Source organism: Nomascus leucogenys, chromosome 21 (genome assembly GCF_006542625.1).
Source record: "Nomascus leucogenys isolate Asia chromosome 21, Asia_NLE_v1, whole genome shotgun sequence".
In the NCBI taxonomy this organism is placed as follows: Eukaryota; Metazoa; Chordata; class Mammalia; order Primates; family Hylobatidae; genus Nomascus; species Nomascus leucogenys.
This window is the reverse complement of record NC_044401.1, coordinates 54,994,591-55,012,065: the sequence shown is the minus strand read 5'-3', so window position 1 is coordinate 55,012,065 and position 17,475 is coordinate 54,994,591. Positions and strand designations below refer to the sequence as shown.

General features: G+C 48.3%; 1 protein-coding gene across 5 annotated transcripts in view; it reads left to right on the top strand.

Moving 5' to 3' along the window:
• The first annotated feature begins 2,590 nt into the window (after positions 1-2,590).
• The window catches only part of TATDN2 (TatD DNase domain containing 2), a 34,122-nt gene continuing 19,237 nt past the window's right edge, over positions 2,591-17,475 (top strand). Inside the window, exons 1-3 of one of the 5 annotated variants that reach the window (XR_004027519.1) lie at positions 2,591-2,718; positions 3,374-3,790; positions 14,589-15,122. Coding sequence is in view for 4 of the 5 variants with exons in the window: in XM_030801586.1 (XP_030657446.1) it covers positions 2,596-2,718; positions 3,374-3,790; positions 14,589-15,122 (1,074 nt within the window). In the remaining variant the exon portion in view is untranslated. Of the gene's footprint in view, positions 3,247-3,373; positions 3,791-14,588; positions 15,123-17,475 lie in introns of all 5 variants that reach the window. The other 4 variants (XM_030801586.1, XM_030801585.1, XM_003264964.4 and 1 more) reach the window with 4 other exon arrangements.

Genomic DNA, 17,475 nt, shown 5'->3' with positions numbered 1-17,475 from the left:
GCATGATCTTGGCTCATTGCAACCTCTGCCTTCCAGATTCAAGCGATTCTACTGCCTCAGCCTCCCGAATAGCTGGGATTACAGATGCACACCACCATGCCCTACTAATTTTTGTATTTCTTTTTAGTAGAGATGGGGTTTCACCATATTGGTGAGGCTGGTCTTGAACTCCTGACCTTGTGATCTGGCCACCTCGGCCTCCCAAATTGCTGGGATTACAGGCGTGAGCCACCATGCCTGCTGTTCATACACTTTAAATGAGTGAACTTTATGGTATATAAATTATATCTTAAAGCTGTTAGAAACAAACACACAAAGTGGTTACCCTCAGGCATTTGAAAAAAGAAAGCTACATTTACCTTTGTATGCCACTCCTCTCTATGTAGCCACACATGTATTTTGTTCATGCTTTTCTAGGTCCTTTGTTTTTTTCATGTCTTTCTTGGCCATTGCTCCTCAACAGTAAGTTTAGATCACTTCATTCTTTTTGCCTTACATTCCATTGTATGGATATTCCTTAATGTATATAACCAGCTCCTACTGACAGAGATTGAGGTTTTGTTTTCATTCCAGCTACTACAGACAATGCCACCTTCCAAGGAGATTGTATCAATTAACACGTTCATCAGGGATGTATGGGAGTGCATTTCCTCACATCCTCAGCCACAAGGTATATTATCTTGCTTTTTTTTTTTTTTGAGATGAGTTTTGCTCTGTTGCCCAGGCTGGAGTGCAGTGGTGTGATCTCGGTTCACTGCAAGCTCTGCCTCCCGGGTTCACGCAATTCTCCTGCCTCAGCCTCCTGAGTAGCTGGGACTACAGGCACCCGCCACCATGCCTGGCTAATTTTTTTTTTGTATTTTTAGTAGAGATGGGGTTTCACCGTGTTAGCCAGGATGGTCTTGATCTCCTGAACTCGTGATCTGCCCACCTCGGCCTCCCAAGGTGCTGGGATTACAGTCGTGAGGCACCGCACCCGGCCCCTTACCTTGTTTTTTGATTATTGCCAATCCAACGAGTGGAAAATTATAATTTTTTATGTACTTTTTAATTTAATTTAATTAATTTTTTTTTTTAGAGACGGAGTCTCTCTGTCGCCCAGGCTGGAGTGCGGTGGCGCAATCTTGGCTCACTGCAAGCGCCGCCTCCCGGGTTCACGCCATTCTTTTGCCTCAGCCTCCCGAGTAGCTGGGACTACAGGCGCCCGCTACCACGCCCGGCTAATTTTTGTATTTTTAGTAGAGGCGGGGTTTCACTGTATTAGCCAGGATGGTCTCAATCTCCTGACCTCATGATCTGCCCGCCTCGGCCTCTCAAGGTGCTGGGATTATAGGTGTGAGCCACCACACCTGGCCTTATATGTACTTTTTTAATGGCTGAGGTGGAGCCATCTTTGTTATGTTTAAGAGCGTTTCATAATGTGTTTTTGTTCATTGCTTCCTTTGCCTTTTTTTTTTTCTTTTTCCCTGAGACAGGGGTCTCACTTTGTCTCCCTGGCTGGAGTGCAGCGGCAGTAATCTTGGCTCACTGGACCCTCGACTTCCCAGGCTCAAGGGATCCTCCCACCTCAGCCTCCTGAGTAGCTGGGACTACTGGAGCCCACAACCACACCAGGCTAATTTTTGTGTTTCACTAGAGACAGGATTTGCCCACGCTGGTCTCGAACTCTTCGCCTCAAGAGCTCCACCTGCCTCTGCCTACCAAAGTGCTGGGATTACAGACGTGTGCCACTGGACCCAGCCTCCTTTGCCAGTCTTAATACTAAGTTATTTTATTATTTTGGGAGAATTGCTACATCGAATATCAGCCCTTTGTCATATGTTTCCAGTATTTTTCTAAATTTGTACCTTGTCTTTCATTTTTTTTTTTTCTCTCTTTTTTTTTTTTTGAGACAGAGTCTTGCTCTGTCCTCCAGGCTGGAGTGCAGTGGCGGGATCACAGCTCACTGTAGCCTCGCCCTCCCGGCCTCAAGTGATCCTCCCACCTCAGCCTGAGTAGCTGGCACCACGCCCAGCTAATTTTATTTTTTTGTAGAGATGGGGGTCGCACCTTGTTGATCAGGCTGGTCTCTAACTCCCGAGCTCAAGCCATCCTCCCGCCTCGTTCTTCCAAAGTGCTGAGATTGCAGGCGTGAGCCACCGCGCCCAGCCGTCTTTAATATTTTTCACCAGGCGGATAGTCTACATTTTTGTGTAGTCTTTTTTTTTTTTTGGTGGCTTCTAATTCTAATTCTTCCCCTTTCTGGGTGTGTACTTAGTCTCTCTGAGCCACAGTTTTTTGCTCTACAAAGTGAGGTGGTAATGCTCAGCACACGGTTTGCTTTGGCTCGATGAGAAATCCAGGTCTGAAAGCTTCAGGCACAGGGGCCGGCGCTGAGGGGAATAGCGTTAAGCGAGGCGCGTCAGCGGACACCGCCTGCCTGCACAACTGGCTGGCCTCAGCTTCCCGCTGTTCAAGCACACGTGAGTGGCTCCGCCCCATCTGGCTTCTGACCAATGGACGAGCTTCCTAAGGCGTACCATCCCGACTCCAAGCCGCTTGGCTTTGAGGCGGGCTCCGTCTTGCTCGGAGTCCCGCCCCTTGCCGGGTCGAGCAATGGGCGCCTTCCGTTTGGCGCAGGCCCCGCCCCTGTCGCTCTCCGGCCTGCGGGCCGCAGGGCTGGTTCCGGAGGGCGGGCGCCACGGAGGCCGGAGTGGTCGCAGTTCGGGCGGAGGCCGGGTCAGGCGGGGCTGTAGGGCTGGGGCGGGCGGCGGGCGGCGGGCTGCCCGGCGGGACAGCGGCGGCAACCGGCGGGGGGCGTCCTGAGTTGGCGGACGGGGGCGCTGCCAGCTCCTGAGGGGCCGCTCGGGCCCCTTCCGGCCCGGGTCCGGTCGGGCCGCAGTAGCAGGGCGGGCTGCGGCGCCGGGTCTGGCCCTGGCCTACGGGCTAAGCGCCCGGCCCCAGGGCTGCGGGTCCGGCAGCCATGTGTGGATCTTGAAGCGCCATGTGGTCTTCTGAAGCGCTTTGACAGTTCTGAAGGGCTTTATATTGCAAACTGATCAAAGCGCTTTGTAGCCCCGGAAGCGCTTAGGTATCTCCGAAGTAGCGCTGGGCAAAGTGAAGGCTTCCTGATCTCAGAAGTACGTTGTGGGCTTGGAAACCAACGGAAGCCTTTAGTAAATTTTGGATCGCTTTGACTTCTCTGACACGGTTTGGCATCTCTGAAACCTTGAGAACTGTGATGGGCAGTGGAAAGAAGAGGGAAAGGTCAGTGAGGCTAGCCTCTGGCTCTGCCCTTGTGTCTTGCTCTCCTCCTGGGCCCGGGGTGGCGGGAATCTGTGGTGGGGCCGCCAGGAAGAGTGGTGTTGGAATCCAGGCCCCCTGTACCTTGCAGGTGCCCATGGCGTCCGAGCGGGGCAAGGTCAAGCACAACTGGAGCAGCACGTCGGAAGGGTGTCCCCGCAAGCGCAGCTGCCTCCGGGAGCCCTGTGATGTGGCCCCCTCCAGCCGGCCAGCTCAGAGGTCTGCGTCGCGTTCTGGAGGGCCCAGCAGCCCTAAGCGCCTGAAAGCCCAGAAGGAGGATGATGTGGCTTGCTCGCGGAGGTTATCCTGGGGCTCATCCCGCCGCAGAAATAACTCCTCCTCCTCCTCCCCCCATTTCTGGGGCCCTGGTGTGGGCGGGGCCGCCTCCAAAGGCTGCCTGATTCCGAACACTCGGGGGTTCCTGTCTTCAGGGGGATCCCCTCTGCGTCCTGCCAACGCCTCTTTGGAAGAAATGGCTTCTCTAGAGGAGGAAGCCTGCAGCCTTAAGGTAGGTGGCTGCCACGCTTTGCAATCAGTGAAGACCCTTCCACATGGCTTGAGAGGTTGGGGATGGGAATTTTGGTGGAAGGAGACTATAAAACATTTAACATTACATCCTTGAAGGTCTGGAGGCTCTTCCTGGAAGTCCGCTCCACCCAAACTCGAAGACCTAGCAGTCTTCCAGGCGCGTGGCTGAAGTTAAGTAGAGAGGTAATTTTCAAACTCGGCAGCACTTTGGAACTACTTGGAAAGCTTTAAAATACTTGGGCCTGCCTCCTACCCCAGAGAAACTGATTTATTGGGCTGAGGTGTGGTCTGGGCTTCCAGGTTTTTCAGTGCTCCCCAGGTTATTGTAAACGTGCAGCCCCGTTGGAGAATCACTGCAGTAGAAGGTGGATTATGTGCTCGAGAGAAGAATGTATTTATTTTAGTTGTCAGTTTAAAGAATTGTGTGCCCTTGTACTTTGAACCACTCTGAATCACAGAACCGAGAATTGTGGTTCTTGGTGTAGCTTTTCTCCAGTCATAGTTTCCAGCATGTTGGGGTTTTGCTTGGTGATGCTAGTTTTTTTTTTTTTTTGGAGGTTAAATTGTTAGTTCCTTAATGGAAACACGCAAGAGGGTTTCATAAGTACTTTGAGCAGACCAAGGAGTGCTTCACGGAGCAGATATATTTCGCTCATCTACTCAATCAAGGCTTTGAACAAATATGTGTTGAGGGTTTAGTTTGTGCCAGGCGATGTTCCAGGTGTTTGGGATTCTTTACTAACAAAACAGATCACTTTCCCCTTAGAGTTTGCATCCTAGGTTTTGAAGCTCTGAGTCTTAAGAAGTGAGAAGTTTTGCCTGTGGAGGAGTGGAGAAACAGTCTTATTTGGGATGAGACGGGCTGCCTCTAGAGAAAATTGCTTTACAAAAGCAATTAAAACAGGCCCTAAAGAATATGGCTTTGTTTTTAAGCCTAGCAAGGAGGCTGTATCTGACTGTTTGTCTTGGGGACTCGTAGGCTAAGTGCCCCTGGTTTTTTCAATGTGGACCTCACTGTCTGAACTCTTGTGTGGGCATGTGGAGTTTTTCTTTTTAAGTTCACAAATAATGGTGAGTTGAAAAGCCGTGTCTCTAGCGTAGGAATGCTGAATTTGTCTCAAATCAGGTAAGTATGGGACTTTGCTCATACAAGTTAATCTTGCCATTAATCCTTGATACAATTTCAGTAGACTTGGGTACAGCATAAAATAATACCAATTGATTAAATTTAGCTTCACTGACAATTTATAGATAGAGTGAAACTTGGTACCGGGAGAGGCAGGAAATTTATTTTACATAGTCTTTCAGGTGTGCCGAATCCCTGGCTGTCCTAAAGACGTGGAACTCGGGTTTGAGGGTGTGGTCTAATCTGGGTGGGTCTAATTGTAGGATGGACCCACCTTTCTCTCATTAAGGCTAAAGGGGCCTTGTTTTGCAAGAACTCAATTTAATGGTTTCAGTATAAGCGCTTGAGGGTTATTGTGCGCCATGCACTGTTGGGTCTGGGAGTGATGAGCTTGTAGGGAGCAGTCTGGTGGGAGGGCTGGAGGGGTGGTCATATGACTGCCCACAATGTGGTATGATGGAGTAGTGAGCCCAGAATGGAGGCTGGAGAGCGAGGTAGGGGGTGGATTGCAGCAAGGTGTTAGTAGCCAAGGGAATTTGGATTTTATCCTAAGGACAATGGATTTTATTCTAAGGGACAATTCCCTTAGAATTGTATTTTTTTTTTTTTTTTGAGACAGATTCTTACTGTGTCACCCAAGATAGACTGCAGTGGCGCGATCTCTGCTCACTGCAACCTCCACCTCCCGGGTTCAAACAATTCTCCTGCCTCAGCCTCCCAAGTAGCTGGGACTACAGGTGTGCGCTATCATGCCCAGCTGATCTTTGTATTTTTAGTGGAGATGGGGTTTCGCCTTGTTGGCCAGGCTGGTCTCTAACTCCTGACTGCAAGTGATCTGCCCGCCTCAGCCTCCCAAAGTGCTGGGATTACAGGTGTGAGCCACCATGCCCGGCCAATTGTAGTCTTTTTTTAAAAAAATAATTTTATTTTTTTGAAACAATTTCCCAGGCTGGAGTGCAGTGGTGCAATCATGGCTCACTGTAGCCTCAAACTCCTGGGGTCAAGCAATCTTCTTAAATAGGTGAGAATATGGGCATGTGCCACCACACCCTGCAGATTAAAAATTTTTTTTTTTTGGGCTGGGCGTGGCGGCTCACGCCTGTAATCCCAGCACTTTGGGAGGCCGAGGTGGGCGGATCACGAGTTCAGGAGATCAAGACCACCCTGGCTAACACGGTGAAACCCTTTCTCTACTAGAAATACAAAAAGAAAATTAGCTGGGCGTAGTGGCAGGCGCCTGTAGTCCCACTCGGGAGGCTGAGTCAGGAGAATGGCATGAACCCAGGAGACAGAGCTTGCAGTGAACTGAGATCAAGCCACTGCACTCCAGCCTGGGTGACAGAGTGAGACTCAGTCTCAAAAAAAAAAAAAAAAAAAAAAAAAATTTTTTTTTTGTAGAGATGAAGATCTCACTCTGTCGCCCAGGCTGGTCTCAAACTCCTGGGTTCAAGCTGTCCTCTTGCCTTGTCCTCCCAAAGCGCTGGGATTAGAGGCATGAGCCACTGTGCCAGCTGGATTGTCTTCTAAGCAATTAGAGAATTTATACAGGGCTCTACACAGAAAAGGAAATTGCATTGTAGAAAGATCACTCTTGTTGAGCGAGGATTTTTATATTACCCTGATCGTCTATCTCTAGGACTGCTGAGGTCTCTTCCTGGAGTATATGTTTGTCAGTTTAAAAACCAAGTGTACAGTACTTGACTCATCTTGATGAATTACAAAACACCTCTTACCTTCCAGCTTCATCTGTACCTCTTCCTCCCTTGCTCTGTAGTCATCTGTGAACTTCTCTGTCCTGGTCCTAAGTCTTCAGCAAGCATAGCCGAGGGGTACTCACAAAAATGGCATGTTCATCCTCAGGTCCTTCTAGAGTCCTCTCACCACTCTCCTGTGTCTGCTCTGTAAACTTTTTTTTTTTTTCTTTGAGACAGGGTCTTGCTGTGTCACCCAGGATGGAGTGCACTGGCATGATCATAGCTCATTGCATCTCAACCTTCAGGCTCAGGCGATCCTCCTGCCTTAGCCTCCCAAGTAGGTGGAACTACAGGCATGTGCCAACCTGCCTGGCTAATTTTTTTTTTTTTTGAGACAGAGTCTTGCTCTGTCACCCAGGCAGGAGTGCAGTGGTGTGATCTCGGCTCAATGCAAGCTCCGCCTCCTGGGTTCATGCCATTCTCCTGCCTCAGCCTCCCCAGCAGCTGGGACTACAGGTGCATGCCACCACGTCTGGCTAATTTTTTTGTATTTTTAGTAGAGATGGGGTTTCACTGTGTTATCCAGGATAGTCTCGATCTCCTGACCTTGTGATCCGCCCACCTAAGCCTCCCAAAGTGCTGGGATTACAGGCGTAAGCCACCGCGCCCGGCCTGCCTGGCTAATTTTTTATGTTTTGTAAAGAGTCTCCCTATGTTGACCAGGCTGGTCTTAATCTCCTGGGGTCAGGCAGTCCTCCCACCTTGGCCTCCCGAAGTGCTGGGATTACAGGCATGAGCTACTGTGCCTGGCCTTGCTCTGTAAACTTTGAGGGTTACACAGTTGACTTTGTTCCCTTCTCCCACCAGCCTTTAACACATCTTTCTCTGTGCCAGGTCACAGAATATTCTGAGGGGAAGGTGTTAGACTGGTCATTTTAGAATGGGTAGAGATCCCTGCTGGCTGACCTCACATCGTTCCCTTCTTACCTCCAGGACAGTTGGAGATGTTTTATATTAGCTGATGATCTTCATTTACTCTTCACAGAGGAGATTAACTGTGTGACAAGCACCTTCATGTAGTAAGGATTATTTTTACTATGACATCTAAATGTCTACATTCAATTTAGAGTAGGAAGAATGGAAGGGAAAATTTGAGCATGTATGATAAGGCTTGATCAACTATGATTCTCGATGTTTGACCTATAGACTGTCACATAATCCCAAGAGTGTCATGAAGTAGGTGGTATTATCTCTGCATATCCGTTAGTAAATACCTTCATATCAATTAACAAATATTTAAGCACCTACTCTGTGTAGGCACTGGGCAGATGAGATTCAGAAAGGTTAAATAAGCTGACCAAGGCCATGCAGCTGCTAAGTGGCCGAGCTGTGGGGTAGTATCAGATCAGTCCAACTTCAAAGCCAGTGTTCTTTGCACTGCTGCCTCTGGGAGCACCTGCTCTGTCCCAGCCTGGCATCAGATGTAGGGGTGGCAAGATGAAGGTGCTAAGGTCCCTCCCTTGAGGAGCTCTCTGCAGGGTGAGTTAGCCCAGGCACAGTAAAGCACTGGGTATCGAGGCTCTCGAGTGATAGAGCTTTTGCACATCCCCTTTCCTGCATCTCCACTTGTCACATGTCCAGTGCTCACGTGGAACACCACGCTTGGGGCTGTTGGTGCCAAGGACAATCAGGCCATGCTTCACAGACTGAAAAGTCACTCACCACAGGGCAGTGAGTGGAGTGCTGTAACAGGGATGGGTTTGGAGTACCCAAGGGTCAGGGGAATGGGCGACTGACCATCAGGAAGGTCCTCACAGAAGAGGTGACACCTGAGTCTTACTGATGGACAAGGAGGGGGACAGGACATTTCGGGCAGAGGGAGCAATATGTGCCCAAAATGTCAGGAAATGCTGCTTGTCTGGAGTGCTTGGGGCACTGCTGGCCCTCCCTTCTCTCATTCATGCTCTTCTGCATTCCCTGGACACTTGGGTGTTTGGAGGAAGGCAGGAGATGAGGCTAGACAGGAAGGCTGGGGCCAGTCTATGAAGGGTTCCTGATGAGCTCAGGGGTGGGGATTATTCTGTAGGCAAATGTGGAGCCCTGGAAGGGTTCTAAGCCAAGGCTGAAGTGTTGGGGTTTGCATTTTAGAGCTCCTCTGGCATGCTGCAGGGAAAGGGTGGGAGGGAGAAGACAGGGAGCTGATGAGGAGCTGTTGAAATCCTTCAGGCTACTGGTGATAGGGCTGGAGCAACATCTCCACTTATCTTTCCTTCTTTCCTTTGGAGATGCACAGTTCACCAAGCAGTGCTTCCAGGAAGAACGAACTCTCTCCTTTATGAAGTCAGGTGGTTTATCTCTTACCTTCTGCCCATGGTCTACCTACTTCTTACCTTTAGAGCCAACTATCACCTGCTGAAACTAATCCTCGGTGACGTTGATCCATCTTAGGTCCTCCAGCCTAGGAGAGTGTTTCTCACTTTCTCTCTTTTTTTTTCCCCCTTCCCCCTTCCTCCTTCCCCCTTCCCACTCCCCCTCTTTTCCTGTCGGTCACCCAGGCTGAAGTGCAGTGGTGCAGTTGGCTCATTGCATCCTTGATCTCCCAGCTCAGGTGATCTTCCTGCCTCAGCCTCCCAAGTAGCTGGGACTACAGGCATGCACCACCATGCCCAGCTAATTTTTCTGTATTTTTTGTAGAGATGGGTTTTTTTTGCCATGTTGCCCAGGCTGGTGTTGAACTTGTGGGCTCGAGCGATCTGCCTGCCTCAGCCTCCCGAAGTTCTGAGATTATAGGCAGGAGCCACCATGCCCAGCCAACAGTGTTTCTCACTTTCATATTTCATTACTCCTTTCCCTTGGCTTCCAGGATGTTAGGGAGAACTTGAGTTTGAATCCCGGTTCTGCCACTTACAAGCCATGTAGCAGTTTCACTTTCTGTAAAAGAAGGATGACAGCTATAGCACTTCTGTAAATTGTAAATCTGTATGAAAACATAAGGTATATTATTATACTCCTAATTTTTTTTCTCCCCCAACTCCAGTCTTGGTCTTCACAACCAGAGATGGCAAAACTGCTGGTCTGCGGACTGGATGTAGCCTGCTAGGTCCTTACAGTATTTACATTTTGGGACAATTCACATTCAGAATTTATGACTCCGGGCTGGGTGCGGTGGCTCACGCCTGTAATCCCAGCACTTTGGGAGGCTCAGGTGGGCAGATCACTTGAGGCTGGGAGTTCAAAACCAGCTTGGCCAACATGGAGAAACCTCGTCTCTACCAAAACTACAAAATTTAGCTGGGCGTGATGGCACATGCCTGTAATCCCAACTACTCAGGAGGCTGAGACAGGAGAATCACTTGAACCTGAGAGGCAGAGGTTGTAAGTGAGCCGAGATGGCGCCACTGCACTCCAGCCTGGGCGACAGAGTGAGACTGTCTCAAAAAATAGAATTTATGACTCCAGTCTAAGTCCCTACCTTGAACTGAAGAATTGAATGACGTCACCTCCCCACTTTATGGCCCCTTTTCTTATTTTGTTTTTCTCCTTGGCAGTTATCACTCTCTAACATACATATTTCACTTGTCTTACTTTTCTCCTGGTTTTCCCTTCCCTTACCAGCTAGAATGGGAGCTCCAGGAGGCAGATGTTCTTGTGTGTTATTACTATTATTATTATTTTTTTAAGACAGCGTCTCCAAAAGGTTGGAGTGTCTCCACAGGCTGGAGTGTCTCCACAGGCTGGAGTGCAGTGGCACAATCTTGGCTCACTGTGACCTTGACCTTCCAGACTCAAGCAATCCTCCTGGAGTAGCTCGGACTACAGGCGTGGGTCACTGCACCCAGCTAATTTTTGTATTTTTCTTGTACAGATAGGGTCTTGCTATGTTGCCCAGGCTGGTCTTGAACTCCTAGGCTCAAATGATCCTCCTGCCTTGGCCTCCCAAAGTGCTGGAATTGCAGGCATGAGCCACCACACCAAGGCTTGTTTTTTTTTTTTTTTTTTTTTTTTTTTTATTGAACGCTAAACCCACAGGTCCAGAACCGTGCCTGCTGGCACAGAGTAAGTGCTTAGTAAGTGCTTGCTGAATGGTTGAAAAATGCATTAAATTCAATATTTCTGGTTTTACTTGAAAAAAACAGAATCTCTAACTCTGATTCTCTACTCTGAAATGGCACTAGTTAGAGGGGAGGAGCAGCTGCCCGTCTGAGGGTGCAGATACTCTTCAGTTTGCTGCAGATCTCACCCTCTGTGTTGTATACCTGGCTTCAGCGGGAGCAGAGGGCAGGGGTGGTGAAGCAGTCAAAGTGGAGATGGGGCCTTAACAGACAGGTGGGAACACAAAATGGGACGGAGGGAAGGACATCGCAAGCAGAGGAGATAAGATGTGCTAGCAAATGTGTAAGAGGGTGTGATGGGCCAAGGGTGGCAGGTGGTTGGTGGCAGGCAGAAGAGGGCACTAGAGAAGAGAGCTGGGAAGTTGGGGCTGTGTCTCACAGGGCAGGCCCTGGGAGTCATCAAATTTATTATTAGTATTAGAGGCCAGGCACGGTGGCTCATGCCTGTGATCCCAGCACTTTGGGAGGCCAAGGCAGGCAGATTGCTTGAGGTTAGGCCAACGTGGTGAAACCCCATCTCTACTAAAAATACCAAAAAAAATTAGCCAGGTGTGGTGGCAGATGCCTGTAATCCCAGCTACTTGGGAGGGAGGCTAAAGCACAAGAATTGCTTGAACCTCAGAGGCGGAGGTTGCAGTGAGCTGAGGTTGCGCCACACACTCCAGCTTGGGCAACAGAGTGAGATTTCGCCTCAAAAAAAAAATTATATATATATATTTTATATATATATATGAATTCCTTAAATTTAAAAAGATATAAAGAAAACAGGCTGTGCACGGTGGCTCATACCTGTAATCCCAGCACTTTGGGAGGCCGAGGCGGGTGGATCACCTGAGGTCAGGAGTTCAAGACTAGCCTGGCCAACATGGCGAAACCCCGTCTCTACTAAAAATACAAAAATTAGTGGCTGGGCGCGGTGGCTCACGCCTGTAATCCCAGCACTTTGGGAGGCCGAGACGGGCGGATCACGAGGTCAGGAGATCGAGACCATCCTGGCTAACACGGTGAAACCCCGTCTCTACTAAAAATACAAAATATTAGCTGGGCGCGGTGGCAGGCGCCTGTAGTCCCAGCTACTCGGGAGGCTGAGGCAGGAGAATGGCGTGAACCCGGGAGGCGGAGCTTGCAGTGAGCCAAGGTTGCGCCACTGCACTCCAGGCTGGGCGACAGAGCGAGACTCCATCTCAAAAAAAAAAAAAAAAAAAAGCCAGGTGTGGTTGCACATGCCTGTAATCTCAGGTATTGGGAGGCTGAGGCAGGAGAATCTGTTGAACCTCGGGGACGGAGGTTGCAGTGAGCTGAGATCGCACCACTGTCTCAAAAAAAAAAAAGAAAACAAAAATGACCCGTAACCTCCTTTAACAAATAATCTCTCTAGACACATGTTAGAAAATTCAGAAAGTAAGAAAATTTAGTAAGTCCAGAGAAGTTCAAAATGATAGCAAACACCACCTTTCCTATTCATCTTTGTGAAGTTAGCAGCTGCCAACAGTTTGAGTACTTTCAGGAAAACAGATGTCTATATTAACAAGTATAGATTTCTAAAGGTTTATGATTTTTTTTTTTTTTTTTGGAGACAGAGTCTTACTCTGTTGCCCAGGCTGGAGTGCAGCAGTGGCACGATCTCGGCTTACTGCAAGCTCCGCCTCCCGGGTTCACGCCATTCTCCTGCCTCAGCCTCCTGAGTAGCTGGGACTACAGGCACCCGCCACCACGCACAGCTAATTTTTTGTATTTTTAGTAGAGACGGGGTTTCACTGTGTTAGCCAGGATGGTCTCGATCGGCCCACCTCGGCCTCCCAAAGTGCTGGGATTACAGATGTTAGCCACCGCGCCCGACTAGGTTTATGATTCTTTTAAGTTTTATTTTCCTTTGGCCCTTGATTCAGGATAATGATTAAAAAAAAAAATATGATGTGCTCTTCGGAAAAAAAATTTCAAATGATACAAGAAGCTTATAATGTCAGCGCCTAAGCCTTTGTTTGTTTGTTTGTTTGAGACAGAGTCTCACTCTGTCACCCAAGCTGGAGTGCAGTGGCATGATCTCGGCTTACTGCAAGCTCCGCCTCCCGGGTTCAAGTGATTCTCCTGCCTCAGCCTCTCGAGTAGCTGGGACTATAGGCATGTGCCACCACGCCTGGCTAATTTTTGTAATTTTATTTTTATTTTGCTTCTTTTTTTTTTTTTAAGACAGAGTTTTGCTCTTGTTGCCCGGGCTGGAGGGCAGTGGCACGATCTTGCCTCACTGCAACCTCTGCCTTCTGATTTCAAGCGATTCTTTGCCTCAGCCTCCTGAGTAGGTGGGATTACAGGTGGCTGCTACCACTCCTGGCTAATTTTTGTATTTTTAGTAGAGACAGGGTTTTGCCATGTTGGCCAGGCTGGTCTCGAACTCCTGATGTCAGGTGATCCACTTGCCTCGGCCTCCCAAAGTACTGGGATTACAGGTATGAGCTACTGCTCCCAGCCGAGCCTAAGTCTCTTTCTACTTCCCTGCATTCCCCAAAGAGATCCATTATAAACAGTTTAGCTTTTTAGACTTGTTTCCAAATATATACATGTAAAGCAATTTTGCCTTTTTTTTTTTTTGAGATAGGGTCTCACTCTGTTGCCCAGGCTGGAGTGCAGTGGTGTCGTCACGGCTCACTGAAACCTCTGCCTCCCAGGTTCAAGCGATTCTTGTGCCTTAGCCTCCCATGTAGCTGGGATCACAGGCATGTGCCACCATGGCCCAGCTAATTTTTGTAATTTTTAGTAGAGACAGAGTTTTGTCACCTTGTCCAAGCTGGTCTTGAACTCCTGAGCCTAAGTGATCTTCCTGCCTCGGCCTCCCAAAGTGTTGGGATTATAGGCATGAGCCACCGTGCCCCGCGTGTTTTTATAGAGATGGGGTTTTGCCATGTTGGCCAGGCTTGTCTCGACCTCCTGGGTTCAAGCAGTCCACCTGCCTCGGCTTCCCAAAGTGCTGGATTAACAGGCATGAGCCACTGTGCCTGGTCTGTATTTACTTTTGAGAGGAATTTAATAGAAATGACTTAGGAGTGCAAATGGGATAATGGTTTACTGCTTATGGAATGGCCTTAGGAGGACATTTGTGGAGTGTTCTTACACCCGGCAGGGATTAGACTGGATTAGAATTTCACATCAAAATAGTCTGGCAAACAAAAAGTCTAGCTTTTTCTGTGTGGAGTCCTGGAGTGAGTGGGTGCAAGAGGGGGCTGAGGCTTCACTTCCATCTTGGAGGGGGTTTGTTGTTGGGAGCAGTCTATCTTGATTGACCCTGGTGCAGTCACTGAGAAACTCAGGTATTTTCCAAAACCAAGTTGATTATTTGAGGGGAAGTGTTTGCAGAGAACTTTCAGGAGGCTTTGGGTATGGTGGGAAAAACACTGCACTCAGCACTGGGGGATTGGAGTTCTGGGGCTAGTCCTTCCCCTCACTGGGTCCTCAGGTTTCCTTTACCCTTAGATATGGGATTGGGCTAGCTGGTTTCTAGGGCCCTTTCCAGTGGGAAGAGCTTGAGCTGCTGTTTTGCCTGAAGTGTAGTCCTTGCCTTCCAGGAGCTTGCAGTCTGGTTTAATGAGAGTGTTCATTTCAGCTCCTTCCCTCCCCCTGCAGTGAGAGGATATCATCTGCTGAGCATGAGTAGGTGAATGCTAAGAAATGGCAGCAATCAGCCCCTCTTACAGTGCCACTTCACCACCTGGAGAGAACCTTTGCCTTAGCCACAGTCACTTTCTCTTTGACTGGTAGAACCACCACTGATTTATAATTTGCCAAATGCTTCATGTACGAAAGTGCCCTTGGAACAGCCCTTTCAATTCTGGTTTTTTTTTTTTTTTCCAGGTCGATTCCAAAGATAGTTCTCATAACTTCACAAACTCTGAATTTGCAGCTGAAGCTGAGGGTCAGAATGATACAATTGAGGAACCCAACAAGGTCCAGAAAAGGAAGAGGGATAGACTTCGAGACCAGGGCTCCACAATGATCTACCTGAAGGCTATCCAGGGCATCCTGGGGAAATCGATGCCAAAAAGGAAGGGAGAGGCTGCCACTCGGGCAAAACCAAGCTCAGCAGAGCGTCCCAGCCGTGGAGAAAGACCAGCCAGGGGTGAAGGACCAGCCAAGACTGCAGAAGGAGCAGCCAGGAGTGTCACAGTCACTGCTGCTCAGAAGGAGAAAGACTCAACCCCAGAGATCAGCGTGGAGGAGGATAAGACAGTGCCAGAGAGGAGCAGCTTCTATGACAGGAGAGTAGTTATAGACCCTCAGGAGAAACCCAGTGAGGAGCCCCTTGGGGACAGAAGGACCATCATTGACAAATGTTCTCCACCCCTAGAGTTCTTGGATGACTCTGACTCTCATTTGGAAATCCAGAAAGTGAGTAAAGCTTGCACCAGGCATCTGACTTTTTAGTTCTCTTGATGAAATGTGTTCCATCTTTCTAGTTTGATCCTAAGTGTTACTAATTAAAAACAGTACTTTACTTAACCAGGCCTCCAGGAAACAAATTGATGATTTTCTTCTAACATACTTTTCAGATTTTCAGAGTTATTAATAAACCTAAACTAAGTGCTTTTTTTTTTTTTTTTTAAAGGATTTATATGTTAGGATATGGGTTTAGCTGCTGTGTAAAAGGCCAAAATAACAGTGGCTTAAACAATGTAAGTTTGGCTTAAGAAGGATGGCTCCATCATATCAGAGATACTGGTACCTTTTGTCTTGATTCTCTATCACCCCTCAACACATTGTCCACCTGTTGGTGTGAAATGGGTACTCTGATAGGACTCAGGGTTTGTTATGTGGGCATTCTGGCCAGTGGGAAGGGAGAAGAGGAAAGTGCATTCCTTTCCTGTTAAGAGCTTGGCTCAAGAGTTGCACATGTTGTATCTGCTGTTGACAAGAGCGGGGGAACCTGGCTGACACCTGGCTGCAAGGGAGTCTGGAATATCAGCCTTTATCTAGGCAGACTTGTACCTGGATAACCAGAGAAGGAAGGAGGAGGAGGGAAACTAGTGATTTTTAACATAGCTTATAATTGAGGGGAAACATTCCTCTTTTTTTTTGTTGTTTTTGAGACAGAGTGTTGCTCTGTTGCCCAGGCTGGAGTGCAATGGTGCGATCTTGGCTCACTGCAACCTCCACCTCCTGGGTTCAAGCAATTCTGCCTCAGCCTCCTGAGTAGCTGGGATTACAGGCGTGCTCCACCAAACCGGCTAATTTTTGTATTTTTAGTAGATACGGGGTTTCTCCATGTTTGCCAGGCTGGTCTCGAACTCCTGACCTCGTGATCCACCTGCCTTGGCCTCCCAAAGTGCTGGGATTACAGGCATGAGCCACTGCACCAGGCCGCATTCCTCCATCTTACTCGTCTCCATCCATCCTTTACTTACTGCTCTGCAGGCAGCTTCTCTCATCTTTAGCTCTTTCTTCTAGTACTTACCCCATGTTTCTAAATAATCTTTACTGTTGATCAGTTTTTCAGTTTTAGATGTCTGAGGACTTCCTGCTTGGGAGATGAGAATTTAATTCTCTATACCTCCTTCAGAAGCACCCACACCCAGGGACACATTAGCTTCTCCTTTCTGCAGCCTCCCTGTGTGGCTTGAATACCTTTTGGGTTAAGTCTGTTTAAGATTTGTTACTGCCATGTTCACAGCTGAGTCGCCTTGTATACTCTGATCACATTTTCTTTCTTGTAAAACTTCATTTTCCTTAAAGTTCATCATTACTTTGTTTTTCCTTTGGTTTTCCCAGTACCTTTCACTAATTAATCCCCAAACTGTGAGAGCCATACAATCCTTCTCAATACTGTCAAAATAAGGAATCTTTTCCTTTTTTTTTTCCTCTCTTGGAGGTATATGTCCTCAGCCCTCTGTCGTCCTGCTCTGGTCTGGACTGCCTGCCCTCAGGCCAGCTGGCAGCTGTCTCTCTGGAGCCTCCTTCACATTTCTCCCGGATTGAGTCTTCTGCTACCTATACTCTGTGTCTTCTCATGTTCTTCCTTGGTTTACTGTCACATTTTGGTGGAATACTTTCTCTAGTAGCTTCTTGAGAAAGGGTACATGGAGAAACTTTTTTTGGAAAACATGTGTCTGAGATTGCCTTTATTTTACCTTTAACCTTGATTACAAGCTTGGCTGGTTTTGGAATTCCAGGTTGGAAATCGTTTTGTTTGGGATTTTGAAGGCATTGCTCCTTTTCTTCTGGGCTTTTTTTTTTTTTTTTTTTTTTTTTTTTTTGAGGTGGAGTCTCGTTCTGTCTTGCCCAGGCTGGAGTGCACTGGTGTAATCTTGACTCACTACAGCCTCCACCTCCTGGGTTCAAGTGATTCTCCTGTCTCAGCCTCCCGAGTAGCTGGGATTACAGGCGCTCGCCACCACACCTGGCTAATTTTGTATTTTTGGTAGAGACAGAGTTTCACCATGTTGGCCAGGCTGGTCTCGAACTTCTGACCTGAGGTGATCCACCTGTCTGGGCTTCCCAAAGTACTGAGATTACAGGTGTAAGCCACCTTGCCTGGCCTCTTCTAGTTTTCTTGATGTCTGAAGCTATGCTGGTTCCTGAACCTTGGTATATGATTTTTTATTTTTGATTTTCTTTTGCTTTGAGACGGGGTCTCACTCTGTCACCCAGGTTGGAGTCCAGTGGCACGATCTCAGCTCACTGCGATCTTCGCCTCCTGGGTTCAAGTGATTCTCCTGCCTCAGCCTCATGAGTAGCTGGGATTACA